At 43.3% G+C, this 25744-nt stretch overlaps 1 protein-coding gene across 2 annotated transcripts in view; it reads right to left on the bottom strand.

The window, feature by feature from the left end:
• Positions 1-25744, bottom strand: part of Usp31 (ubiquitin specific peptidase 31) — a 60619-nt gene that overhangs the window by 21389 nt on the left and 13486 nt on the right. For both annotated transcript variants that reach the window (XM_070004345.1, XM_070004346.1), the window contains exons 2-7: positions 9319-9456; positions 7867-7955; positions 7691-7783; positions 7120-7255; positions 3794-3938; positions 1907-2087 (exon numbers count right to left, since the gene is read on the bottom strand). In XM_070004345.1, coding sequence (XP_069860446.1) covers positions 1907-2087; positions 3794-3938; positions 7120-7255; positions 7691-7783; positions 7867-7955; positions 9319-9456 — 782 coding nt within the window. The remainder of the gene's footprint in view (positions 1-1906; positions 2088-3793; positions 3939-7119; positions 7256-7690; positions 7784-7866; positions 7956-9318; positions 9457-25744) is intronic.

Here is a 25744-nt window from a genome sequence, read left to right as displayed (position 1 = left end):
CCCCACCCAGGTTCCAGGCAGGCTGATGCCACCTGCCTTCCTCCTGGCTCTGTATTGCAGTGATGGTCCCTTCTCCATTGGAGAAGGGATCATCAGTCATCCTGTGAACTACAGTACCAATGACCCCAGGTGGATAATCTGCCTTACCACTCACGTGCTACATGAGAATAAAACTGCCATCTGTTTACCCTGGTAGCCCAGTCAGCCCTTGTGTAGAAAACAGCAGATGCTCAATGAATGCATGCATGATCTAGCAGATGAGCTGACTCAGGCCCAGGCTGAAACAGAGGCATGAGAACACCAAGAAACCTGCTCCTAAAAGCACCTAGCTCTTCACTCAGAAGAACTTTACCTCCTGAAAACCTGGGTGAAATGAAGTGAATTCCATGTACCCGACCATACATTCATAAGACATTAACTCTAAAGAGACTTGTGCCATAACAGCAATTCCACAGGTCTCCTTCTCTTCATGCAGGACAGCAAGCTGCCTGCCATGTGCCTTAACCATGCCAAGCTCCTTCGGCCTCAGTGTCTAAGCTGTGTTTCCCACATGTTCATGTGGCTCACTCCTTCTCACAGGACTGCGTTGGCTGTAGCCTCCAGCCTCCCTCTGGGAGGAAGCCTTCCCAACCTCCTCCATTGCAACCTCCTCTAGTACAGACCCACAGCCTCTCCTCACTCACACCCTAGCTGTCTGGTCTGTGTTGATACTGTCAACACTGTAAGTGAGGTATGCTCACTTGTCCAAGGTCAGCCTGTCCTGACTAGGAGGCTGGCCATCTAGAGCAAGGCCCTGGCTATCTTCCTCACTGCTCTATCACCTGTGCTCAGAACAGTGCCTGGTAACAATTTTGTTCATAAATATCATAAATAATCACATCAACAATTTGACCACCCAAGGGACTTATCTCAAAAGTTTAGAAAGCTCACTTTTGTACAGACTATCCTTCCTGACAAATATTAGAAAATGATATCCTTTCTCCCTGAAATAACACAGGTGACACTACTGTGATAAAATTTTGCAAAATAGTCTGAGCTCTGTGCTGGTGGCTCACACCTAGCTGCTTAAGAGGCCACATCTGAGGATTGTGGTTCGAAGCTAGCCCAAACAGGAAAGGTCCTGAGACTCTTTATCTCTAATTAATCACAGAAAAGGCCAGAGCAGCACTCCAGCTCAAGTGGTATACCACTAACCTTGAATAATAGGAGCTCAGGGACAGCGCACAGGCTAAGTTCAAGCCCCAGAACAGGCAAAAAAAAAAAAAAAAAAAAAAAACGATAAGTCTGAAATGCCCATAAATTCTCAGGGAAGGCAACTGGGAGACTGGAGAGATTTCTGAATAGTGGTGTCAAGGGCCAAGACAGGAAACCCAGAGGGCCCGTTTCACAGGAGAAGAAAGAGAGTCCAGCCTGGGGCATGACACTGAGAAGTGTACCATCCAAGTAGATATGTTAAGAACTGGAGAGGGGGTGAGAAGATAGTGGGGTTTGAACTCAGGGCCTTATGGTTGCTAGCCTGGCACTCTACCACTCTAGCTACAGCTACAGCCCAAGAATTTTTTAAGCTGTTAAGAAAGTAACTCATTCAAGTTTAAATAGTTAAGGCCTCAAGAGTGCTTTAACTAAATCAGACATGAGATTAGCCTTCAAAAGTACAAAAGCTTTAATAGCCACTTCTGACTCAGATTCTCAGTCCACTTATGTGGAGGACTCATTCATAGGTTCCTCTAAGTCTCAGAATCAAAAATTAACTATTACTAGGCAGTAGGCGAAGGCAAGAGGATCAGAAGTTCAAGGTCAGCCTCAGCTATATGAGACCCTGCCTTCAATACATAAATTCAACTAGGAAAAATACGTATTTTCACCCCTGTGTCTTGGAGCAACTGGGAAACAGGCTAGTTCTCACCTCTTCCCTTGCTGTCCCGTGCACACTCGGTTGCACACCAGCAGGACAATCTTGTCACCTCCTGTTCGGGAGCTGGGCAAGTCCATCCTCCCCTGCTTGGCTGCTGCTTGTAGTGGGGAAGATAATCTATGATGATCCAGGCCAAATTTCAAGTGGTTTAGATTATTGTTTAAGTGAATGCCTGGAAAAGATTAAAAACAACTCACATTATCTCCTTGAAATTCCTTTCATTCATTCATTACAAAGAAACTGACCTAATGTAAAAAATAAGAAATTGTCATTATATAAACTACAATCAAAAATAGGCACAAATACTCCAGCATGAGACTGATTACTCATCAAGCTAGTAAGACAGGTTATAGCATCCATTATTTCCTTCAAATTAGTCTCACCTATCTCACACCTGAACACCAAAACTCTCTACTTCAATAAACATTAGGCAAGTTTTAGAAGGGTAAGTTACGGAGTTGATCTGCAATAGAGTTTAAAGTAAGACCCAGTAACAGCCCATGAAATGGATTTTAAAAAGAAACAATAAAAACAAGAGCATCTGGAATGATCTACAGTGTTCCAAGAGCAGGTTTTTGTCCCTGAAACAAAAGATAAAACTCCCCTTTCTAGACAAAGCCATTATGAGAACATGACTAGCCAAATGGACCAACCCACATTGAAGTGAACAAGACCCAAGTTTCATAGGCAAAGACGGGACTTCAGAGTCTCCTACAGTCAATCACATTACTCAATCAGCACACAGCACAGGGCAGGCAACTAGTCAATGCCTGACTGAATATCCATTTACATTTTTTATCTTCTGGAAGGAGGCAGCTAATGAAATAATACTCCAGCTGAAGGACAAAAGAAGCCCCTTTCTATCAATATCATAATAACTCCAAAAAAGAGAATAAAGTAAAAATGGCTTCCGAAAAAGTATACATAGCAGAGTTCTATGAATAAATAAATAACATAAAAATCAAGCAACATATGATTTGTTATTAATATATATCAACACAACCCAGCACTAGTGGCTCACAACCATAATCCTACCTACTAGAAAGCTAAGATCTAAGAATTGTGGTTTAAAGTCAGCCCAGACAGAAAAGTCCCTGAGACTCTTTTTTTTTCCTTTTTTTTTTTGTTGGTCCTGGGGCTTGAACTTTAGGCTTGGGCGCTATCCCTCAGCTCTTTAGCTCGAGGTGAGTGCTCTACCGCTTAAGCTACAGCGCTACTTCCAATTTTCTAGTGGTATATTGGAGATACGAGTCTCGTGGACTTTCCTGCCCAGGCTGGCTTTGAACCATGATCCTCAGATCTCAGCCTCCTGAGTAGCTAGGATTACAGGTGTGAGCTACCAGCGCCCGGCTTCCCTGAACCTCTTCTCTCAATTAACCACCAAAAAGCCCGAAGTGTAGCTGTGGGTCAAGTGGTAGAATGCTAGCCTGGAGCAAAACACAAAAAAAGCTCAAGGCACAGCACTCAGGCCCTGAGTTCAAGCCCCAGGACCAGCACATGCACATACAGGCACATACACATATGCACACACATGCACATGTAGCTACAAGAAAGCGCAGATAAGGAGAGATAGATAGCACCTTTATGCAATATCAAAATGTGTGAAAATTATACAATGAACAGTTGAAGGGTCAGATGTTCAATACAGAGGAGTCAGGTTGGGAGTCCAAAAAGATCACCACTGGCTACAAGAGAAATAGGGATTTGACTGGACACAAGAAAACTGACAGACATAAGGAAATGAAAATGGAAAAGACGGCAGTATGTACCTCTACTATAATCCTGAAAAAGAACTGCACCATCACAGAATACTTGAAGGGATAAACAGTGGTCAGCTCTGCACACTCGGGCGCATTATGGAAACAAGTGTGCCTTTACCTCTTTGACTGAGAATTCCTTCAGGCCTAAATATTTCTGGAGTCTCAAAGGCAAAAATGCAGTCACTTTCATGGACAGTCTCCAGGTCGTCTGTATCACAAAAGGAACGATGGAACCCATCATAGTACATTTCTGTTAACACAATCTAGAAAAACGGGGAAAATGTCAACAGTTGCATAAAACTGGAGATTCGACATGCAATGATCTCCCAATTGTACCATGAAACTTCTCAGGACTTGGTAGTGCTCTCAGAGTGCTATGAAATGATTATACTTGCCTTTAATGAGAGAATCTTAGGACAATAGCTGCCCTAATTCTGTAACTTACTACACTCTAATTTCAGAACTCCACGGCACTAAATGCAGAACTGCTTTAAGCTGTAATATAAAACAGAGCAAGAAGCAGCACCTAAACCCCTTGCCTTCACAGGGAGAGAAAGAAAGTCTCAAGACTCACATGAGAGAGGAGAGTCCACATCTGATGTTCTTTATATATCACTACATTTTCCTCTTCTCAAGTTAAAAATGCCAAACAAATATGGACATCCATATTAGAGAAAAAAATGAAATCAAGTCGTATGTCCAGCAATAAGAATAATTAGTACACTAAAGACCTACTAATACTATGAAACTCTTAAAGAGAATGAGCTAGATATATTTGCACTAGCAAGAGGAAATCAAAGTAAACACCCATCAAGGTAAAGAACAATCTAAACAAGTAATTCCACCTTTAGAAACTAATGGTAGTTACTACTAAGCTAACTAGTATTTTCACAGAGGAAAATCTGAATGAACACTAGTGTTAAAGCTTGCAGTCCTGAGCACTGAGTGCCTTTCCCTTTCCTGGCTGTACATGTGAAATGGGAACAATGACTTCTAGGCACTTTACAGATTGCAGAGAAAGCGGAGCTGGGGGAGAACACTGCAGACATCTAGAGCCTCATTTCCCACCCAGCAGCAGTGACCAGGGGAAAAAAAGGAGGTTCCCAGTCGTGGGCAGCCACCAACCAGGCCTGCAGCCCTGCAGCCCTGCAGCAGGCACATGGCTTCTATGGGCCTCCTTCAACAATAAGGAGGGGAAGACTGTCCTGCACTTCTACGGTTCCCCACCAGTACTAGCATTCTGCAAGACTCTGAGCTGAAAAGGGCTGGTGACATAGACGAGGAAAAATGTTCCAGGAAAATGTTCCTTTCTAATTAATTTAATGGCTATGATCTTTTTCTGCTGGTAAACTTGCAAGTACAATTCACTGTCCAGCAAACTGAGGTCAAAAGCAAAGCTATAATTATTCCACCCATTTAAAGCCAGCAGCAAAACTTTAGACATATATCTTATCTGTCTTGGACATTACCACAGCCTGCCTCCTCTATCTTGCCTCATCCTGGAGGGAAGAGGAGTCAAGGGGCTCTTCAGAGCAGGAAGAATGTGAACACTATCAATGTGCCAGTACCTGGCCTGTGAAAACATGACAGATTTGCTGTATTAGGGTAACACTGCTGATTGTATTTTACTGTGGCACCTTCCCAAATTGAGGTCACAGGAGGCCAAAGTACAAAACAACTTTATCATGCAAGTGTACATAGTAGCTTCCAGAAGCTATATAGGTGGAAACTATTTAGCCTCTAAGTTATCTTTTACTTGGTAAATCTAAAATAAGAAATGTCTTTCCCCAAGTGGCTCATGCCTATAATCTTAGCTATTCAGAAGGCTGAAATCTTTAGGATCATGGTTCAAATCTAGCCTGTAAAGGAAAGTCCATGAGATTCTTATCTCCAAATAATTACCAAAAAAGCTGAAGTGGAGCTATGGCTCAAATGGTAGAGCATTAACCTTGAGCACAAAAGCTCAAGGAAAGTGCCCAGACCCTGTATCAGGCCCTGAGTTCAAGCCTCAGGACTGGACTGGAAAAAAAGGAAAAGGAAAAGGAAAAGGAAAAGGAAAAGGAAAAGGAAAAGGAAAAGGAAAAGGAAAAGGAAAAAGGAAGGAAGGAAGGAAGGAAGGAAGGAAGGAAGGAAGGAAGGAAGGAAGGAAGGAAGGAAGGAAGGAAGGTAGGTCTTTCAGATAAAAATCATAATAGTGTAGGAGCTGGAAAGGTGGTTCAGTGGTAGAGCGCTTGCCTTGCATGCCTGAGGGCCTGGGTTCGATTCCTCAGCACCACTTAAGCAAAAAGAAAAAAGCCGGAAGTGTCGCTGTAGCTCAAGTGGTAGAGCGCTAGGCTTGAGCTGAAGAGCTGAGGGACAGCGCCCAGGCCCAGAGTTCAGGCCCCATGACCAGACCAAAAAAAAATAATAATAATAAAAATCATAATAGTGTATTGACTAAGAACTGTATATAATAATGTCAAGTCATAAACATGCCAAAAGTATTTTGAATTTAAATATAAACCACTTACCAAAAGTGCCCCATCTCTAACAAAGAAGGGAGATACAACTTTCCCTTATTTAAACAAGGTCAGAGACGCTGGTCTAGTTCCTCTAAGACATGGAACAGGGTATAGCCCAGTGGTAGAGCACTTACACAACATGCAGCAGGTCCTGGGTTCAACCCAAGCACCACAGATGGACATGCACTGCACACAGAACTGGCAAGATGTCCACTGCCAATACCACAATGGAAAAGAGGCTTTACAGTCACTGCTTCCTAAGCCTCTCTGTCAATCACCACAGGATGCTCCTTCCATTGGCCATAGACTCATCCTCAGAAGTGACTTGCAAAGGGTTCAGTCATCATACACTGAGAAAAGCTCCAAGGTCTCCATGTAAGGCCACAGCTTTTCCTTCCTCAAACATATCTCCATGTCTTGAGATGACAGCTGGCCCACTCTACAGTAACTGCTCACCCTGAAAACTCAGACCAGAGTTTAAAGGTTGTTTAAAAAAACCTGTGCTGGGAAGGTAGCTCAGTGGTAGAGCACTTGCCTTGCATGCTCGAGGCCCTGGGTTCAATTCCTCAGAACCACATAAGCAAAAAGAAAAAAGCCGGAAGTGGTGCTGTGGCTCAAGTGCTAGAGTGCTAGCCTTGAGCTGAAGAGCTGAGGGACAGCGCCCAGGCCCAGAGTTCAGGCCCCATGACCGGACCCCCCCAAAAAAAACCTGTGCTCAAGTTACTGGGTATGTTTGTGTCTGTGTGTATAGACAATGAAAGGAAACATAAAAAATCTTTTATACATATTTTACTCTCTTGGGTCTTTTTTTTTTTACCCTCAACACTAAATGCAAATGGTTTTCACTCTCAAATATATTTGGTAGAGATTTGTAAGAAATCCCACAAAATCAGAAAGCAGCACTTCTGAAGCTTGAGTGAAGCTGTCTCAGCAGGGTAATTACCTGATCAGTGGGGATCTTTGTCTCCACAGATACTGCTTCCCGAAGTCTAGCGACAGTCCCAGACAGAGGTACAGCCACACCAATCCTCATGCAGTGGGAACATTTCCCTTGATACACTACGGTGACATAGAGAGGCCTGTACAGATCAAATCAGATCTTCTCATTAGTCACTAAAATATAGAAGAAGTGAAACAAATCTGACCTGAAACCCACACAAACACCTAGGCTAACCAATACCTTTATTTGGAAGACATATGAAACATTCACTTGGATTTGAGAACTATCCAACAGTAATCAAGAGATCTTTGGAAAAGGAAATCTTCATAAAACAAAAATCTAACATAGTCATAGTTCTGTCCTGTAAATGTTCCTTAAAACAGCCTAACTCATGGAAATTTTGAGAAACAATAGAAATAAAGCAACTAGAAGTACCACGTAAAGTCTCCATCCCCTAGATGTGTGAACTTTAACAATGTCTGTGTTCAAATTAGCATCAAACCTATTAGATATCGAAATAAGCCAGCCAATCTACAGGAGCCTACTGAGGAAACTTTACTAAATCTGTTCTTACCTTGTGTGGGGCAGAGGAATTGGCAAAGATATGCAGAGGAAAGGGTCAAAAGTGTTGCTCTGCTTCTGACAGTGAGGACATGTCAAAGAAGATCTTTGAAAATAAAAATTTAATAAGACACATTAAAATCATATGTGAAACAGAAAAAAACAAGAAAACATTTTATTTATTCATACCTGTACTGGGCTTGAAAAAGTTCTTGTACAAAAGTGCTACACACAGGAAAAGATGGTCCCTCGGGCATCATATCTGTCTCTGATGGAGGCTATAAAAAAGAAGTAGCAATTCTTGTTGAAGATGAGCCTAAAGACTTCCCTAGCAAGCTGTATTTGGAGGACAGGTGCTTCGGTGCAGACACCTGCTGCTACAGGAACTAGAGAACAGCAACAGCCTGTGGGCTACCTCCAGAGACTCTGCCGCTAACCCTGTTCATCCACCTCTAATCCAGGCAGCTCTCCTGCCCCAGGAGGCCCCTCAAAGCCCCACTGTAACCTTGCCATGACATAATTCCAACCACTCTGGAAGTCCCAACCTGCTCCCATGTCTAAATTCTCCAGCACCTATTAGCTGTGCTGTTCATTCTGACACCTAATCATACTCTGCCTCACATGTGACTCAACTTTTCATGTCCTTTTACTTCACGAGTTATGAGCACCTGGTGCCACATGCAGAGGGCAGTGTACAAGATATCTGGATACAAGAGAAGCGACACTTGGGACCTGGCCTTGAGGATGTCTCACTGTGGCTGGCATCAGCCGCAAACATATAATCATGACAGTGTGGTACTCAGCACAAAAAGATCTTGAACCAGAATAATTTAGCAACTTAGCAAAACTAGAAATTTAAAGTGTGAAGCGCAGAGGAGAATCAAAACCTTTATAACCTAAGTAACTTTTTTTTGTTTTGTTTTGGGGTTTTTTGTTGTTTTTGTTTTTGTGGTCATGGGTCTTGAACTCTGGGCCTGGGAGCTGTCCCTCAGCTCTTCAGCTCAAGGCTAGCACTCTACCACTTGAGCCACAGCACCACTTCCTGTTTTCTGGTGGTTAATTGGAGATAAAGAATCTCATGGACTTTCTCGCCCAGGCTGGCTTTGAACCACAATCCTCAGAGATCAGCCTCCTGAGTAGCTAGGGTTACAGGCATCAGCCACTGGCACCTGGCTAAGTAATTCTTTAGTCTCAATTTTTTTCCCACTATATAAACCACTTTGGCCATCACAGTAAGGGCTACATGAACAGAATCTGAGTATGAATCATTATATTTCTAGTAAGGCCATTAGGAGGCTTAGTTTCTATGCTCAAAGCCAATTCTACCAGCAGAGACTACCATAATTCCCCTTTTGATTGTGTATGTGTATGTGTTTCAATGTGTCTTACTAGAATACAAAGCAAATGGTTCCCCCTCAGCCAACTCCATCTGAGCTCCTCAAGGACAGTGTCTTAATGTACCTTAATGGCAGTACATGGTACACAAGGTGGAACGTCCCTGTACGTATCACCAAGAGCTTAGTGTATGTCACCCTATTAACTAAGTGCAGCAAGCGAGGTTTGGGAGGAGACTCTCCACTCCTCTTCCTGGGTTCCCAGCTGCTCCCTGCTCTGCGTGCCCTAGGCAGCACGCATCCTCACCTTCAGAGGAGGCTGGCCACTCTCCTTTATGGCATGATTGAGGTCTTCGTGAACTCGGTCCAAAAGCCACAGCAGAAACTCCTGGGCGTCATGCTGGGAATTTCCACGATACTGCAGTGCATTCTTTGACACAATACTCTATGCAAATAAACAAGTCTGCATGAGTTCCTGGCTGTGAGAGAAAACTACTTCTCCTAATCCCTATGCAGAAATACACGATCTCCAAGGTATTGGAGAGTACGTCCCAGAATAACAGCAGTGTAAAAACAGATGTTTAAAGTAGACACATGTACTGAAAACCTTCAAGGGCTCTCAACTGGTCACCCTACTTTCTAGAGTATATTTGAAGGAAACCATTAGAACAGAATGCCAAGGCTCCTAAGAAAACAGTCACCAGGTTTGTAACAGCAACACATCAAGAGTAAGATAGCATCTGAGACTACAGCACAACCATAGGACATAATCATTCTAAACAATACACCTGTATTGTGAAAAAAAAAGCTGGCAACAGTTAAGGTATGGGTGTTTAAACTATGAACACAGACCTGTACATACAGAGAAAAAGTTTTAAAAAATGAAACATACTAGAATATCCAGTGTCATCTCTGGGAGAGAATTACAAGTGCTCGTCTTACTTTTCATATTTTCTATGATGATTATATATTACATAATAAAGTAGTTAACTTTTTTTGTGTGCCGGTACTGAGGCTTGAACTCAGACTTCACTCTTAATTGGCTTTTTCTCTCAAGGTTGATGCTCTACCACTTGAGCCATACTTCCACTTCTGACTGTTTGCTGCTTAATTGGAGTTAAGAGTCTCCCGGACTTTTCTACTTTTCTACCTTTGTCCAGGCTAGCTTTGAATTGCAATGCTCAGATCACAGCCTCTTGAGTAGTTACGATTACAGGTGTGAGCCACTAGCCCCCAGCAAATAGTCAACATTTTTGTCTCAAACTTTACAGTAAGGTTTACACTAATTTTCTATATATATCTTGTTTTGGGAGACAGGCTCTTACTATGCATCCCAGGTAAGACTCAAACTCTCAATCCTTCTACTTGAACCTCACGAGGGCTGGTATTACAAATGTGTGCCATTAGAGCCAGCTTGATTTTTCTGGGTTTAAACTAATTTTGTTAAAATGCTAAATTTTTATGTAAGCTGCATGACATCTTCTGGATTCATTATCTATTTAAGAAAGATGTAATAGAAGCCCTGATGAGAGAGATAGGGTAGAGTTGAAAATTCAAGGATAGCAGAATGGACATAATGTGGTAGGAGCCACACTTCTCACAGTGAGTGCAAAGCTATCCACAAACAGGAGAGAAGGCTCTAGTATGAATTCATGTTTAGTTTATATGCATAAAGACAGGTTAAGTAACTACCTTTACACACTTGGGTTTGTACTTGTGCATCTTTCTCAGTTGTTTATGGAAAGGCACAGAAGCACGGATACCATCCTATCAAGTAGCAGACACAGCCCACGGTTCTTGTTCTCCAGGACCACAACCATTATCCAGAAACATCATTTCCTAAGGAAATGGCTGATTCTAGGACAAGGAGTCTGCCTGTGAAGAGAGCCAGGAACCAACTAAAGGCTCCCAATAACCAAAGCTAGAACACTTGCAGCAATGAAAGAAATAACATGGATTAGAATCCACCATGTAAAATCAATGCATCTATAATGACATTAATTAAATGTCTGAATGACCAAAACAGATAACAGAAAAATCTTCCCTACAGCAGAATCCAAACTATGGTATACTGCTAATCACCCCCTCCAGAAGGTGCCATTTATTGCCCCATAGTGACAATGGACCATAATTGACTTGCTTCCAAAGACCAAATACAGAAAGCCAGCAAGATACTCCAAGAAAATCAGGAGAACGAAGTCCCAAGAGTTACGTGAAGAGTTTCACAGAATAGAGAAAGATCACTGACATTAGAAGCAAAGAAAGATAAAGCAAGCCAAAAACTAAAAACTGTCTATGGTGTTTCCCAGTAAGATGATAATAACAGAGATGAAAAAGGCACAGATTTTCAACTTAATTTGAACTATCATACTTGATAAGTTAGATCTTGAATCACAAGAAGTTGATATAAAAGCCATCTGGATATGTTTTCTAAGACTTGAGACTCAGACTGAGGTGGGATCAAAGAATATCAGTGGACACAGTGAAGGAGGGAAAGGGTTATCAGTGACTAGGAAGAAGGCACAGGTGCCACCTCAGGAACAGGCCCACAGAGGAGGCAGCAAGGTGCAGGGAAAGTCTTCACCAGTCACCCAGATCGCCAAATCCAGCTTCTTCTGTGCCCCCAACTCAGTCTCTCAGAAGCACTCAGACACCTTTCTCCATTGTGAATGGGTTGGCTTGTGGCCTGATATCCCCTCATTTAGCAGACTCAAAACCAAAGCCAATAAAAGAATGTGAGCTAGACAAAAAGAGAAGATGACCTCATTTTTTTTAACTAGACCACTTTTTTTTTTTAAGACATCATTAACACTAGTAGTTACACCTGTGGCTGACTCAGGCGGGGAGAGAAATGGGTGTCTGGTAACCCCAGACAGAGAGCACTGGACAGAAAGCCAGGGATCAAACCAGGTTTTCAGTGTCTAGCTTAGGAGGCTAATAAAATAAGGAACAGAGGAAGAAATTGGGGGCTACAGAGTTTTGAATAGGGCTGAGTCTACGACACCCCATTCCCATCATCTCACACAAGGCTAAGGTTAGGTCTGTTGTTCAGGAAAGCGATCCAAGTGGGCAACTTAAATGAGGGGAGCACAGAACCATCATTTGAGAATAGCGGGCACCATCTAGTAAGGAAGGACATGCCATAGGAAAGGAGCATCCCATTACCAGGCAGCAGGGGCTCACACCTGTTATCTCTTCTAGTCAAGAGGCTGAAATCTGGAGTACTGCAGTTCAAATCCAGCCCAGGCAGGAAAAAAAAAAATCTGTAAGACTCCATTTGCATGTAACCAATAAAATTCAGACTGGAGGGTTGGGTCAAGTGGTAGGGCACCAGCCAGGAGTAACAAAGCTGAGAAAACAAGGCACCAAGTTCAAGCCTTGAAATGTCCTCCCCCATGAAAAACAGAGGCATGTGTAGCATCTACAAGTAAGAGGGGAGACCTCCAAGAAGATGGAAGCCATGTGCAAACTACTGTGGGAAAGCAATGGGACATGTCCTTTGGGGCAAATGAGAGGGCTTGCTTTGTGTCATCTTGACCAAGCTGAGTTGGAATCAAAAGGGCTACAAGAGAAGGGACAACTAACAGGGACCACTGTCCACTACACAAAGCTGAGTTAAAAAGAGAAAGAAAAAAACAGATGCTACAGGGATCTGACAATGAAAGCCACAGCTGATGGAAAGAAGAAACCTCGGAATTCTTCCATTCAGGGAAGGGGGCTTCAAAAACAGGCAGAGGAATTTGCCTTCAAGAGAAAATAGGGAGACAGGAGACAAGCAGACAAGGACCTATCTTAGTCCTAGTCTTAATAGAGAGATAATGACAGGCCTCAGAGCATAGAGTTGGGTCATACTAACCACCAGAAGCACAACAAACCTCTCTTCTGAAACCTCTATTTTTTTTGAAATAGGAAAAAAAAAAAACAAAACAGTTAACAGCCTATGCATCTACCCCCGCCCCCACGCAATTAGCTGAAATCAAACTCCTCATTGTGCATCAAAGCAAATGTTTTATACCCAGTGTCCATTCCAGGAGGGAGCTGGCATTCTTCATCAGGACTAAACTAAATTTAGTTATGCCTCTTGCCACTGCCCCTCCACTCCTGTGGAATCCCCACCAAGCTCTGGGACTAAGGCACTGCACTAGTTGCTGTGCTAGGCTGCTGAACAAGACTTCTACTGGGCAAGACTAAACAGGCCCCTGGACTTCTTAACCCTCCTAAGTAGGCACAACGCTGGCAGCCCAAATCTTCACCCAAACTCTATCTAGTGGGCAGTTTGGTTTATGTCTGAGTCACATCTGATGTGGCTTTGATTTGCTGTCTATGATTTTTTTTTTCTTTCTGCAGCTTTTCTAAAGTTGATCATCACTGCCATCTATAAAAAGCAGTTTTGCTACTCTAATATTGAAATTATTCAAGTATGTGGTTTCCATGAAAAATAAAATGCAGGCCTTCTTCAAATTAGTCCTATATATTTGAGTCTGCTTTACAAAATTTGGGTATAGTGTTTCCATTTGGAAAAATATTAAACTGTCTATTGGCTTAAATCTTGTACACATTACTATGTATAAATGTAACCACTGGGCTGGGAAGGTGGCTCAATGGTAGAGCACTTGCCTTGCATGCATGAGGCCCTGGGTTCAATTCCTCAGAACCACATAAGCAAAAAGAAAAAAGCCAGAAGTGGCGCTGTGGCTCAAGTGGTAGAGTGCTAGCCTTGAGCTGAAGAGCTGAGGGACAGCGCCCAGGCCCAGAGTTCAAGCCCCATGACCGGACCCAAAAATAAATAAATAAAATAAATGTAACCACTGCTCCAATCTTCTTCTCAGTAATGGCTCTAAATACCAAAATACCTGCAGGGTTTTATAATTTCAAAACATTTTTTTCAATCCTTCAAAGAGAGAACATTTTTATCTTAAATACAAACAGTGGGTTAGAATCACAGCTCAGGAAAGATGGCGGTTGTAAAATCTACACAGCTGGAGCTATGTAACTGGACCTGAGGTCCTTTCTTCCCACAGAACCCCAGGCAAGAGAAAGCAGCACTCAGGGTTCTAGAGAAGGCACTGGCTGCTCCCAGACACCCCTCACCATCACCCGACCTGGGGGAAGACAACTCAACAGCGCTTTGGTGATTTCCTCTCACAGGAATCTGTTACGACTGACTGGGAGCCAGACTACACTTTGGGGGAGAAGGCAGCTTTTAAGACTCACCAAGCTACAGTTAACAATTGGTTATTAAGATTATTCTGTGTTTGTTTAGTATCCCCAGACAAAACAATTGTCCACTGGGTGTTGAAGTGAAAAGAAATCACCATTGTGACGGGTAAGAGAGTCAGTAAAGAAGAGCTTTGGGTATATGTGTGCATTGAGATTTCTCTTCCTCACATTCCTTCAGCTGGTGATGTGCTTCCCAAACAGTTAACACAGAAAGGGTTGTGCCTACTTATGAGGGTTGAGGAAGTCCAGGGGCCTAGTTAGTCTTGCCCAGTAGAAGTCTTGTTCAGCAGCCTAGCACAGCAACTAGTACAGTGCCTTAGTCCCAGAGCTTGGTGGGGATTCCACAGGAGTGGAGGGGGAGTGGCAAGAGGCATAACTAAATTTAGTTCAGACCTGATGAAGAATGCCAGCTCCCTCCTGGAATGGACACTGGGTATAAAACATTTGCTTTGATGCACAATGAGGAGTTTGATTTCAGTTAATTTGTTGTTTGTTTGGGGGGGGGGAACGCATATGCTGTTAGCTGTTTTCTCTCATGTTTTTCCCATTAGAAATAAACAAGAAAGGTTTCAGAAGAGAGGTTTGTTGTGCTTCTGGTGGTTAGTATGACTCAACTATATTCTCTGAGAAAACTATAAAAACCACACTTTTCTCAATCTTTACTTTTTCAGTCTTATAAAATGCCTTTATATGATGGCATTGCTTCATATTTTAATGATTTGTCTGATTCATCATCACTAATCATGTATATTAAAAATACATGGAAGCCAGGTGCAGGTGGCTCATGCTTGTAATCCTAGCTACTCAGGAGGCTGAGACCTAAGGATCACAGTTCAAAGCCAGCCCAGACAGGAAAGTCCATGAGACTCTGATCTTCAATTGACCAACAGAAAACTGGAAATGGCACTGTGGCTCAAGTGGTAGAGTGCTCGCCTTGAGCTGATGAGCCCAGGGACAGTACCCAGGCCCACAGAGTTCAAGCCCCACAACCAACAACAACAACCAAAAAACAAACAAACAAAAAAACATGGAAGCGGAGAGCCAATGGCTGACACCTACAATCCTACCTACAAAGAAGGCTGAAATCTAGGATCACAATTCAAAGCCAGCCGGGTCAGGAAAGTCAGTGAGACTCTTACCTTCTATGAACCACCAAAAAGCCAGAAGTAGAGCTGTGGCTTGAGGGGTAAAGCACTATCCTTGAGCAAAAGATGTTCAAAGGACAGCACCGGGTCCCTGAGTTCAAGTCCCAGGCCCAGCCAAAAATAAAAAATTTCAATGTAAGAGATGGGATTTGGAGAATGGGTGACTATGGCACAAGACTTGCCACATGAAAAGCAGCACCAGAGGTGAAGCGGCCATGTGAACGGCACATGTGCTTCCTCCCAGTCTTCAGCTCGGAGGGGAGGCTGTTGGCTTCTAAGCCCAAAGTCTAATGAGAAGTCACCAGCCAGCGCACCCACTAGAGGAGGGGAAAGATGCACTAGGGACACTAAGCCTGGAATAGCCTCCACCCCACCCCAACCCATCCTCTGCAGAGGAATGGTACTGGAGGAAAAGGAAAGGTGAGAAAAGGGAGTAAGCTCCCATCCAGGATGAAAAGACAGCTCATGACAGCCACGCAACACTGCATTGGTATGTGGTCACAGGGAAAAGCATGCCACTCTAGACTCAGAGCCCCTTTACCCATTTGTTTCCAGAAAGAAGGGCCTAACACAGGGCAGATCAAGTCTAAAGGTCCCTCATTCTCAAGTTCTGAGGAATCGCCTAGATTCAGATGATAGTGCTCTAAGGTAACTTCAGATTGCCAGTGAACTCATGTACTACAAGCACTTGGTGACAGGAACTGATTCTGAATAAAGATAAGAGAAAGGAAGGCGCCACTCCTAACCTAAAAGAAGTAGCTATAAGAAATGGGGTTTACTACATTGCAACAAGTTATAACCAGTGTGTAAAAGCACAAAACTAAGGGTGGCAATATGGTCATGAGCCAGGACAAATAGAGGATACCCCTCCAGCCACAGCTCAGAAAGCTACATGGGTAGAGGCTCCCAAGTATTTAAAAGTGGTTGAACCTTTCCATGGAAAGGCAGCAGAAAGCAAATGGCTTGAGAGGCGGAGCCTTGGTCCACATCCCCTGGATGCATTTCATTGAGCTTCAACTACCTTTTCTGCAAGATAGGGATGATTTTTTTAGAAGGATGACTGTGAGACTTTAGTAAGGTCACAGATGCACTTTATAAACTCTAACTCTCTGTACAGATGTTAGTTAAGTTTGTAAAACCAAGAAAAGAGAAAGGAAGGGGCTGGAAGGTGGCTCAGTGGTAGAGCGCTTGCCTTGCATGCCGGAGGCCCTGGGTTCGATTCCTCAGCACCACATAAGCAGAAAAAGCCAGAAGTGGTGCTGTGGCTCAAATGGTAGAGTGCTAGCCTTGAGCTGAAGAGCTGAGGGACAGCACCCAGGCCCAGAGTTCAGGCCCCACGACCGGACCCCAAAAAAAAAAAAAAAAACAAGCGAAAGGAATCACCCTATGCTATCACATAATCCTAAAAACATCAAAGAGAATGAAAAAAGGAGAGAATCTCTAATCCACCATTCTCAATCCTGGCTGCCCCTCCAAATCACCTGGGAAACTTAAGCGAAATAAACAAAGAAAATCACCATGTCCTCACAGCAGCCCAGAGTACTGACTTAGCTGTGGTGCTGTTGAGCATTGCTAGTTTATTCTCCAAGGATGACTGGTTTTTTTTTTTCTTTAATTTATTGTGAAGGTGATGAATGGAGGGGGTGGGAGAAGGGTTACAATTACATAAGGTAATGAGCACATTCATTTTTAAACAGTTACCCCCTCCTTCATTTTCTCCCGCTTACCCCTCCCCACTCAATGACTGTTTTCAAGATGCTATTCTCCTCATGTGACAAGACAGACTGAGAACAATATGGCACACTGAGAAAGTTCTGGTGTTTCTCCTCCCAGAGCACCAGAACACCGAATGGCTCCCCAAATACAACTACATTCTACCACTTACCTCAAAGCAACAATAGTAAGTTATATCCACTGAGCACTGTCACTGTAGCAAACATGATACTGTTTACAGGTATGATTTCCTATCAAAATTCATCCCTAGGAAACTCATCATGCTACATGATTGCTTACAGATGAAAAAAACTTGGCTTCAGACAAGTAACATGTCCAACATCACCTCCACTCTTTGACTATTCACTCTTCAGTGTCATCTGACTTGATGTTCTTGAGCATAGTCCTTCTTCCATAAATAAAGGGGCTTTCCATGACTTGTTCCTCATTACCACTCTGGGGCCATGCAAGGCTTAGGGGCTGTCATTCAGAATTCAATTCTCTGCAGACAGGAAAACATGTGTTGGAGACTAAACTACAGCTGCATCCATCCTGAGGCTTCTGAGAGTTTCTTTGTTTTTTAATAAATCTCTGTTAATTAGTTTTGTTAATTTGTTTTGTTACAATTTACAGTTTTTTTTCCTATGACAGAAATGTGGTCCAGATAACAGGGCACTGGAATTTCATGCCTGTAAATCATAGCTACGCAGGAGGTTGAGATCTAAGGTTCATGGTTCGGAGCCAGCCCAGGCAGGGAAGTCCATGAGACTCTCCAATTAACCACCAAAAAGCCAGAAGTGGAGCTGTGGCTCAGGTGGTAGAGTGCTAGCCTTTAGCAAAAATACTAAGGCACTACACCTTGGTCCTGAGTTCAAGCCCTAACTCCAACAAAAGAAGGGAGAAATGGGAAGGAGGTGAGAAGGGAGGGGGTGGGTGGGGAGGGGAGAGGAATTTAACCCAGAAACAGAAATGTAGTTGGTCTCTTACTAGAGATGTCATTACTTGATGAACAGGCAGAATGCACACTATGTGAGAAGATCAAGTCATAGCTTGTAAAAGCTCTGTCCTACCCCCACCCACCCTAGGAGCACAAGAGAGAGGAGCTCAGGCCTTCCACAGTACCATCTGGCTTCCAGCTAATGCAAAGCAACCTCCTCACCTCACAACGCCCACAATTCTGCCAGTTCTTGCAACATACTCTGAGGGGCCAAGGCTAGAGGGCTCCCAAGTGAAAGTGTGTTTATGTAACCAACTAAGCAGCCTAAGTAACTCAAAAGTGTCTTCTTGTTGGTCTCCTTCTTGTTTCTAATATACAATTCTTCCCATAAAGAAAGCGCTCGCTCAGTCTTTTGAAAGAGAGAGCCGGGCGCTGGTGGCTCACGCCTGTAATCCTAGCTACTCAGGAGGGTGAGATCTGAGGATCGCGGTTCAAAGCCAGCCCGGGCAAGAAAGACTGTGAGACTCCTATCTCCAATAAACCACCAGAAAACCGGAAGTGGCGCTGTAGCTCAAGTGGTAGAGCGCTCGCCTTGAGCTGAAGAGCTGAGGGACAACGCCCAGGCCCAGAGTTCAAGCCCCACGACCGACAAAAAAAAAAAAAAAAAAAAAGAGAGAGAGAAAGAGAGAGAGAGAGAGAGAGAGAGAGAGAGAGAGAGAGAGAAGCCAGGCACTGATATCTCACATCTATAATCCTAGCTACTCAAGAGGCTGAGAGATCTGAAGATCAAGGTTCAAAGCCAGCCAGGGCAGAGAAGTCCCCATGAGACTCTTAGCTCCAATTAACCACTCCAAAACCAGAAATGTCACTGTGGCTCAAGTGGTAGAGAGAGCAGTAGCCTAGAGCACAAAGAGGCTCAGAGACAGTGTCCAGGCCCTGAATTCAAGCTCCACAACCAACAACAACCAAAAAAAAAAACCACCAAGGTGGGAAATTTTGGCTTACAATCAAAAAGCAAACAGCCAAGCCTTATACAAGAGAGTCATCAAAAGGGAAGTGTAATAATCTGAAACAGAAGTTGAAACATAAAAATGGGAAAACCCATCTAAATAGCTAGGAAATCATTATATACTTCTACCATGGAACATTACAAATGCTTTTAAAGTATCAAATCATACACCTTAAAAAATATACCATTTTAAAACGTCAATGTTGATAAAGCAAAAACCTGACAGATCTATCTATACAGTCCTAAACCAAAGTGTTCTGCCTTATAGTAATACTAAAGTAATGCTAAACTCAAAGCCCAAACCAACCTCTAGGAAAAACTGACAGCTGCCAACATGACAGAAACATGTGTTAGGGAGAAAGAAGAGCCACCCTTCCTTCCTTCCTTCCTCCTTCCCTTCTCCCAGGGATCTCTGCAGGCCATTCTGGATGGCCAGGGGCTCGGAGGTGAAGAAAGGCTTTGCCCTAGGAAGAATGACACTAGCACAGGGTTGTCCATTTCCTGAAAGTGGAAATAAAGGAAGATGGCTTGGACCAGGAACTCAGCACAGAGTCCAGTGGTACGCCTGGCAGTGGCATTTCTCTCTGTGGTAAAGTGGCTGTTAATCTTGGGAGTGGAAGAAGGGGGAAGGGGCAGGAAGACAAGGAGGGGGAGGAGTATGGGGGAGGAGGACAGAGGGAGAGGGAAGAGAGAAACATACACAGAGAACACCCTCTGGAGACTGTTTCCACAACCCTGCAGATACCACAATCTCAGATGCTCAGATCACTTATATAATACAGCAGTTTGCATATAACCATAAATTATCTCTAGGTTACTTACGATAATACAACGCACTGTCAATAGCTAATATACTACTGTGTTTAGAGAATAGTTAACAGGAAACATGCTCAGTACAGATGTAACTGTTTCCCTAGGCAGAACCCAGATTAATAGACGATGTACTAGATTTCTTTGTGCGCACACACACACACACACACACACACACACACACACACACACACACACACAGAGTGTATACTCTCTTGACTTTGAATATGATACCTTACAGCAGACCTACAACGTTTTTGACTAGATTTTATGAGGGGATCCAAACTATTCTGGAAATACTCTTACTTTGAAGCATTATTCCATTCTTTGTATATAAAAAGAAAAGCACACTCTGAAAACATTACAGGATGGAATAGGAGAAACCCTAGGTCTCCTTGGCTCAGGTCAAAATTTTCTGAATAGAGACCCGGAAGCACAACAAATCAAAGAAAGGTTGGACAAATGGGACTGCATAAGATTGCAGAGCTTCTGCAGGGCAAATGACATAGCTGGCAAGATCAATAGAAAGCCCACCGATTGGGAGAAGATCTTTACTAGCCATACAACGGACAAGGGTCTCATATCTAAAATATACTTGGAACTCAAAAAATTAAACCACCCAACAACAAATCCTCAAAGAAACAACTGCCCAATAAATAAGTGGGCGAAAGACTTAAAGAGAAGCTTCTCTGAAGAAGAAAGAAGGATGGCCAATAGACACATGAAGAAATGTTCAACATCCCTAGCCATAAAAGAAATGCAAATCAAAACAACATTGAGATATCACCTCACTCCAGTTAGAACAGCAAAAATCAAGAACTCTAACAACAACAGATGCTGGAGGGGATGTGGACAGAAAGGAACCTTACTTCATTGTTGGTGGGAATGTAAACTTGTTCAACCACTTTGGAAAGCAGTATGGAGGTTCCTCAAAAGACTTCACATAGATCTCCCCTATGATCCAGCAATCCCACTTTTGGGCATTTACCCAAATGTTTACAAACAAGACCACACTAAAGCTACCAGCACAACTATGTTTATTGCAGCATTATTTACCATAGCTAAGATATGGAACCAACCCAGATGCCCCTCAGTAGATGAATGGATCAAGAAAATGTGGTATATATACACAATGGAATTCTATGCCTCCATCAGAAAGAATGACATTTCCCCATTTGTTAGGAAATGGAAAGGTTTGGAAAAAATTATATTAAGTGAAGTAAGCCAGGCCCAAAGAAGCATAGGTCCCATGGTTTCCCTTATTTGCAATATCTAGTATAGGTATGAGTCAAGCGGAAAAGGTCAGATAATGTGATGTTAGGAAAATGAACCCTTAAATATGTATTTTAATGTTTTCGTTTCTTTCATGCATGTGTTTCTAATGCATTTATAAGATTATTTCTTTGTTGCTTTGTATGTCCCTCCCCCACAGTGTAACCCCCGCTTTCACTATATTTGATGTCAGTATAACATGTGGAGGAGATGGGGACAAACAAGTCGTTTAAGGATTCAGGTGGACCTGTTGCAACAATGAGAAGTACAAAATGTCATGTCAAAACCAGCTTTACAATGTCGGTGTGGGGGGGGGGGGTAAAATTGGGTGGGGGGAGGGGGGAGGCGGGGAAGGGAAGTGAAGGGTAAACAGAGGAGGAGGCTGCAATGCTTGGTAAGAAATGTATGCATTATCCTGCCCATGTAATTGTAGCCCCTCTGTACAGTATGTTCTCAAATAAAATAAAATACAATTAAAAAAAAAAAAAGAAAAGCAATGGCAATGTTTCAAAAAGAAATAATGTAATTACAGATGAACTTTAGGAACATTAACCAACTAGAAGAGGCAGAGTTGAACTAGAGAGAGGGGCTAGAAGGCTCTATTATTTTTTAACAGACACACTGAGAACCAGAACAGGAACTGGGATTATGTGCACAGAGCCATCAAATGCTGACCCTCAGTGTAAATGTTCTCACCTCTACAGAAAGACAGTCCTTCCAGGGGACCCCCTCCTCTCTCTTCCCTACCATACCACCACCAACTCTAGAGAGGATGAAGTTAGTCCCTAGTTCCCTAGGGTCCCACAGTGAGGACTACACCTCCAGGGTGCAGTCTGAGCAGGCCAGCACAGTCCCCTCTCCAGACTGTAGTACACACTGCTGGTGGCTGTGTCAGCCCAAGTCAGACCCAGGCCCTTTTTCACATGGCAACTAGGGGGGGTTTCATGTTAACTGAAGATCTCCATGTATCCTATACCAGAGTATATGCTATGTTTTGAGGCATTCACAAACTCAACATACCTCTTATCAAAGTGTTGGAGAAGCTGGGCACTGCTGGCTGACATCTACAATCCTAGCTACTCAGGAAGCTGACATCTAAGGATCATGGCTCCACACCAGTCCAAGCAGGGGGAAAAAAAAAATCAATGAGACTATTATCTTCAATTAACTACCAAATAGCCAGAAAAGCTGTGGCTCAAGGGGTAGAGCATCAGCCTTGAGCCAAAAAACAAAAATATAGGTCAGGAACAGCACCCAGGGCCTGAGTTCAAGCCCCAGAATAGGCACATACACACACAAAAAAGTGCTGGAGACAGGCTCAAACATGGAAATGTGCAGTTCACTGGGGAACCTAGAGAGCAACACCGTCCTATAACGGATAGCAGGGCGTTTGGTGCGGAAAAGCTAGCCATAGAGCCAGAGGTAGAAGCTGCAGCTGCCATCTATCACTGTCCTTCTCTGGGTCTTGTATCTTTGCAAGGGGGAGGGGGTCCTCCAGTGAGGACACAGGTGAGACGAGCATGATTATGCACAATGCCCACGCTTCCCAGGCTCTAGTTCTACACTAAACCTTTACCTCCACCTTCTCACCCACTAAAACCTGCAGGGTGGTGTTCCTAGCTCTGCCACCCACCTAACACTGAGTCCCATTACCCAAATGGGATAAACGGAGCAGACAGTGCCTCCCACTGGACCGTTGTAAAGATTAAACTTAACTGCACACGAGTCCCCTCTGTAAAACAATCTGACTCCATCCAAATAAACAGAATTGTCATGATTCTGAGGACTGCTATTTCTTAAGTTCCCTGCAAATCAGATGGCTCTGCCTTGCTCTTAAACATCAGAAGAAAGCCAGGAGTTAAAGTCAAGAACTGCAGTGATTGCTTTGAGAAGCCTCAAAGTTCCTTTTAGAAGCCAACCTCCACAAAGGCATTTTCTGACCAGGGCTGAGAAGTCTTCTATAGCCAGCTCAAGCTGTTTGTTTGTGGGTGCTGTTTGTTATCACTCAAGGGAAGCAGCAGCAGATGTTGGGTGAGTGGCCAATTCCTCTAGGAACTGGCATGCAACAATGGTTTCCAAATAGCCACCATCACCATGTAGTGAAAGACAAGATAGTCCAATGTGCTGCAAAAATGTTGTTTGTTAACAGATTCAAAGTCATCTGACAAGCAGCCAGTGAGGCATTAATTAGCAGAGCAAACAAGAATAGTTGTGAAGGAAGAGACAACAGAGGACAGAAGTTTACTCAATTTGGAATGATTTCTTTGCCCTACTGTATATAAAAGGGTTTTTCTCTGTGGAAACTCTGAGGTCATTGTTTTCCAGTCTTTACTATAGGAAACAGCTGTGGGGAACTACACAAACAGAGAACACTGCCCCATTGAGGATCCTTCACTATGACAATTGTACAGACCCGGACAGGAAAAATCCATCAAGCCTCACAACAATAACAAAGTGCAGTTAAACTGAAGATGTAAAACTGAAGCCCAGCATCTTCAGTACAACTGTGCCTAAGACCTAGCAGTTAGCTCCCCTCTACAGTAAGTCACCTAGCACAGCAGCAAAAATGGAGCACTCAATTACCACAGTTTTAACAAAAGTTTGCCTAAGATTATGCGCACATAATATATGACATGTCCAAAACTGAACTCCTACATTCACCTCCGAACCATTTTCCATTTTGTTTTCCCTATCTTGAAGCATGCCACCCCAAGACACATTGCATCAAGAAATAATGTTAGGGTGGGGCATGGGGGTACACACCTATAATCCCCAGCTACTGGGGAGTGAAGATACACAAATGGCAGTTCAAGGTCAGTCCAGGGAAAAAGTGACCCATTTTCTGAATGAACAAGCCAGGTGTGGTAGTTCATGCCTGCCATCTCAGTGAAGCAGCAAGCATAGACAGAAGGATCACTAGCAAGAGACCCTGTCTGAAAAATGGCTTAGAGATAGAACACTTGCCTATGTAGTGTGAGGTCCTGAATTCCAATCCCATTACTGGGGAGGGAAAAAAAATGTTACGCTCATCTCTTCCCTATTCATTTTTACACATCCAGAAACTGTCAATCACGGTCAATTCTGCTTCCAGTGTACAGTTCCCCTATGTTCAGAAATCAGAACAAGGAGCAAGGAATGGGAGAGGAAAAGGAACTGAATCCCACTTGATCCTTGCTGGGAAATGCCACTCCCCTTCACAACATCATGTAACTGTTTAAATGGTCCTGAGACAGTGACAATAAATACCATCAGGGGGAGGGGCTCATCCCACCTGATTTGATTTGTTCACAAAATCCTATACAGAGGCCCCCTACTCTATGAAAGCTTAAAGCCCAGGAGTGACCCAAGTCCTCAAGTGAGGGGTAACCTACACAAAGCAGGTCCATATCCACATTTATCACAGGCTGCTCCACAACCTGTCCTTGCTGTGGCCTCTTTGGTGTAGATCCAACACCAGCGGGCACCTCCTTCACACCAACTGGGAAGGCAAACAGTGGGTTCAGGAAACTGAATCCTCCTGCCTCTGAGAGGGAGGTTTTCTGCTTTCAACCCATTCCTTCAACATGGGGATTATCTGATCTGTGGAAGAATGTATGAATAACTGCGCCCAACCCTGTTATCCTCTGTGAGGACAGGGAGTTCTTTAATAACTTTCCATTTCTTCCTTGGCTCTCAGTAGGTCCGTGCTTTCTCACTGTAACTTTGCTACTTTATGTTCTTGAGCGCCACTGATTCTATCACAGGCATTCAGGAGACATGGTGACTGTCCCAATTTAAGGTAGACACTTAACATTCAAATTCACACAGGATTACTTTGGGTTCTTTCAAACCTAACAAAAGTTTTGAGAACTTTTCAAGACTAGCAAAAGAAAAAAGAAGAAGAAGAAAAAAAAAAAACCAGTATGTGGAACCAATGGAAGAGCTGAGAAGACAGAATACAAAACTTAGAGACACATCATCAGGCTGGAAACACAGAGGCCAGGGAGCAGAAGCAACACCAGCTGACACTCACTGAGCACTAATTGTGCCAGAGCTCTGCATTCTTTCACACAGCCTCAGGAAGCAGATACCCAGACGCCACAAAGAAATGGTGCAGCAGGGTTAGGGCACAGGCAGCCTGGCTCCCCACCCAAGCTCCAACCCATTGGCCACACTGCTCTGGACAGGAACCAGCAAGCCTCTAATAAACAGCCCTGTATACAGCACCACAGTCAAAGCAAGTAACTAGGGAGGTTAAAGTGTTTTAGAACACAATAGAAGACACCTAAGGGAGAAGGAAAAAAAAAAATAGAAACTTTATCCTACATGCAGGGGTCACTTTTTCAACTATGTGATAAAAGCAGGAAAGGAAAGGAGCAGGCTAAAAATATAAAACATTCTATAATATTAAAAGATACCAATCTAAAATCAAGAAGAAACAAAGGAAAGTAATTACCATGTGTATTAAAGAAATTGTTACCTTACACACATACAAACTGCATGAAGAGCTACTGCGAAAGAGGGAAGAGAAGGAGGCCCTGTAGGGAAAAGTTGGAAGAGAGGGATGGGTAGGCTTGTAATAGCATATAAAACGGGATCTATTCCTGGAGTGAAAGGAGGTTTGGCATATAAAAATCAAACAGTGAGG

This window comes from Dipodomys merriami, unplaced genomic scaffold (assembly GCF_024711535.1).
Source record: "Dipodomys merriami isolate MVZ:Mamm:240054 unplaced genomic scaffold, mDipMer1.0.p SCAF_62, whole genome shotgun sequence".
Lineage (NCBI taxonomy): Eukaryota > Metazoa > Chordata > Mammalia > Rodentia > Heteromyidae > Dipodomys > Dipodomys merriami.
The sequence above is the reverse complement of the archived record's forward strand: the minus strand, read 5'-3'. Positions and strand labels throughout refer to the sequence as shown.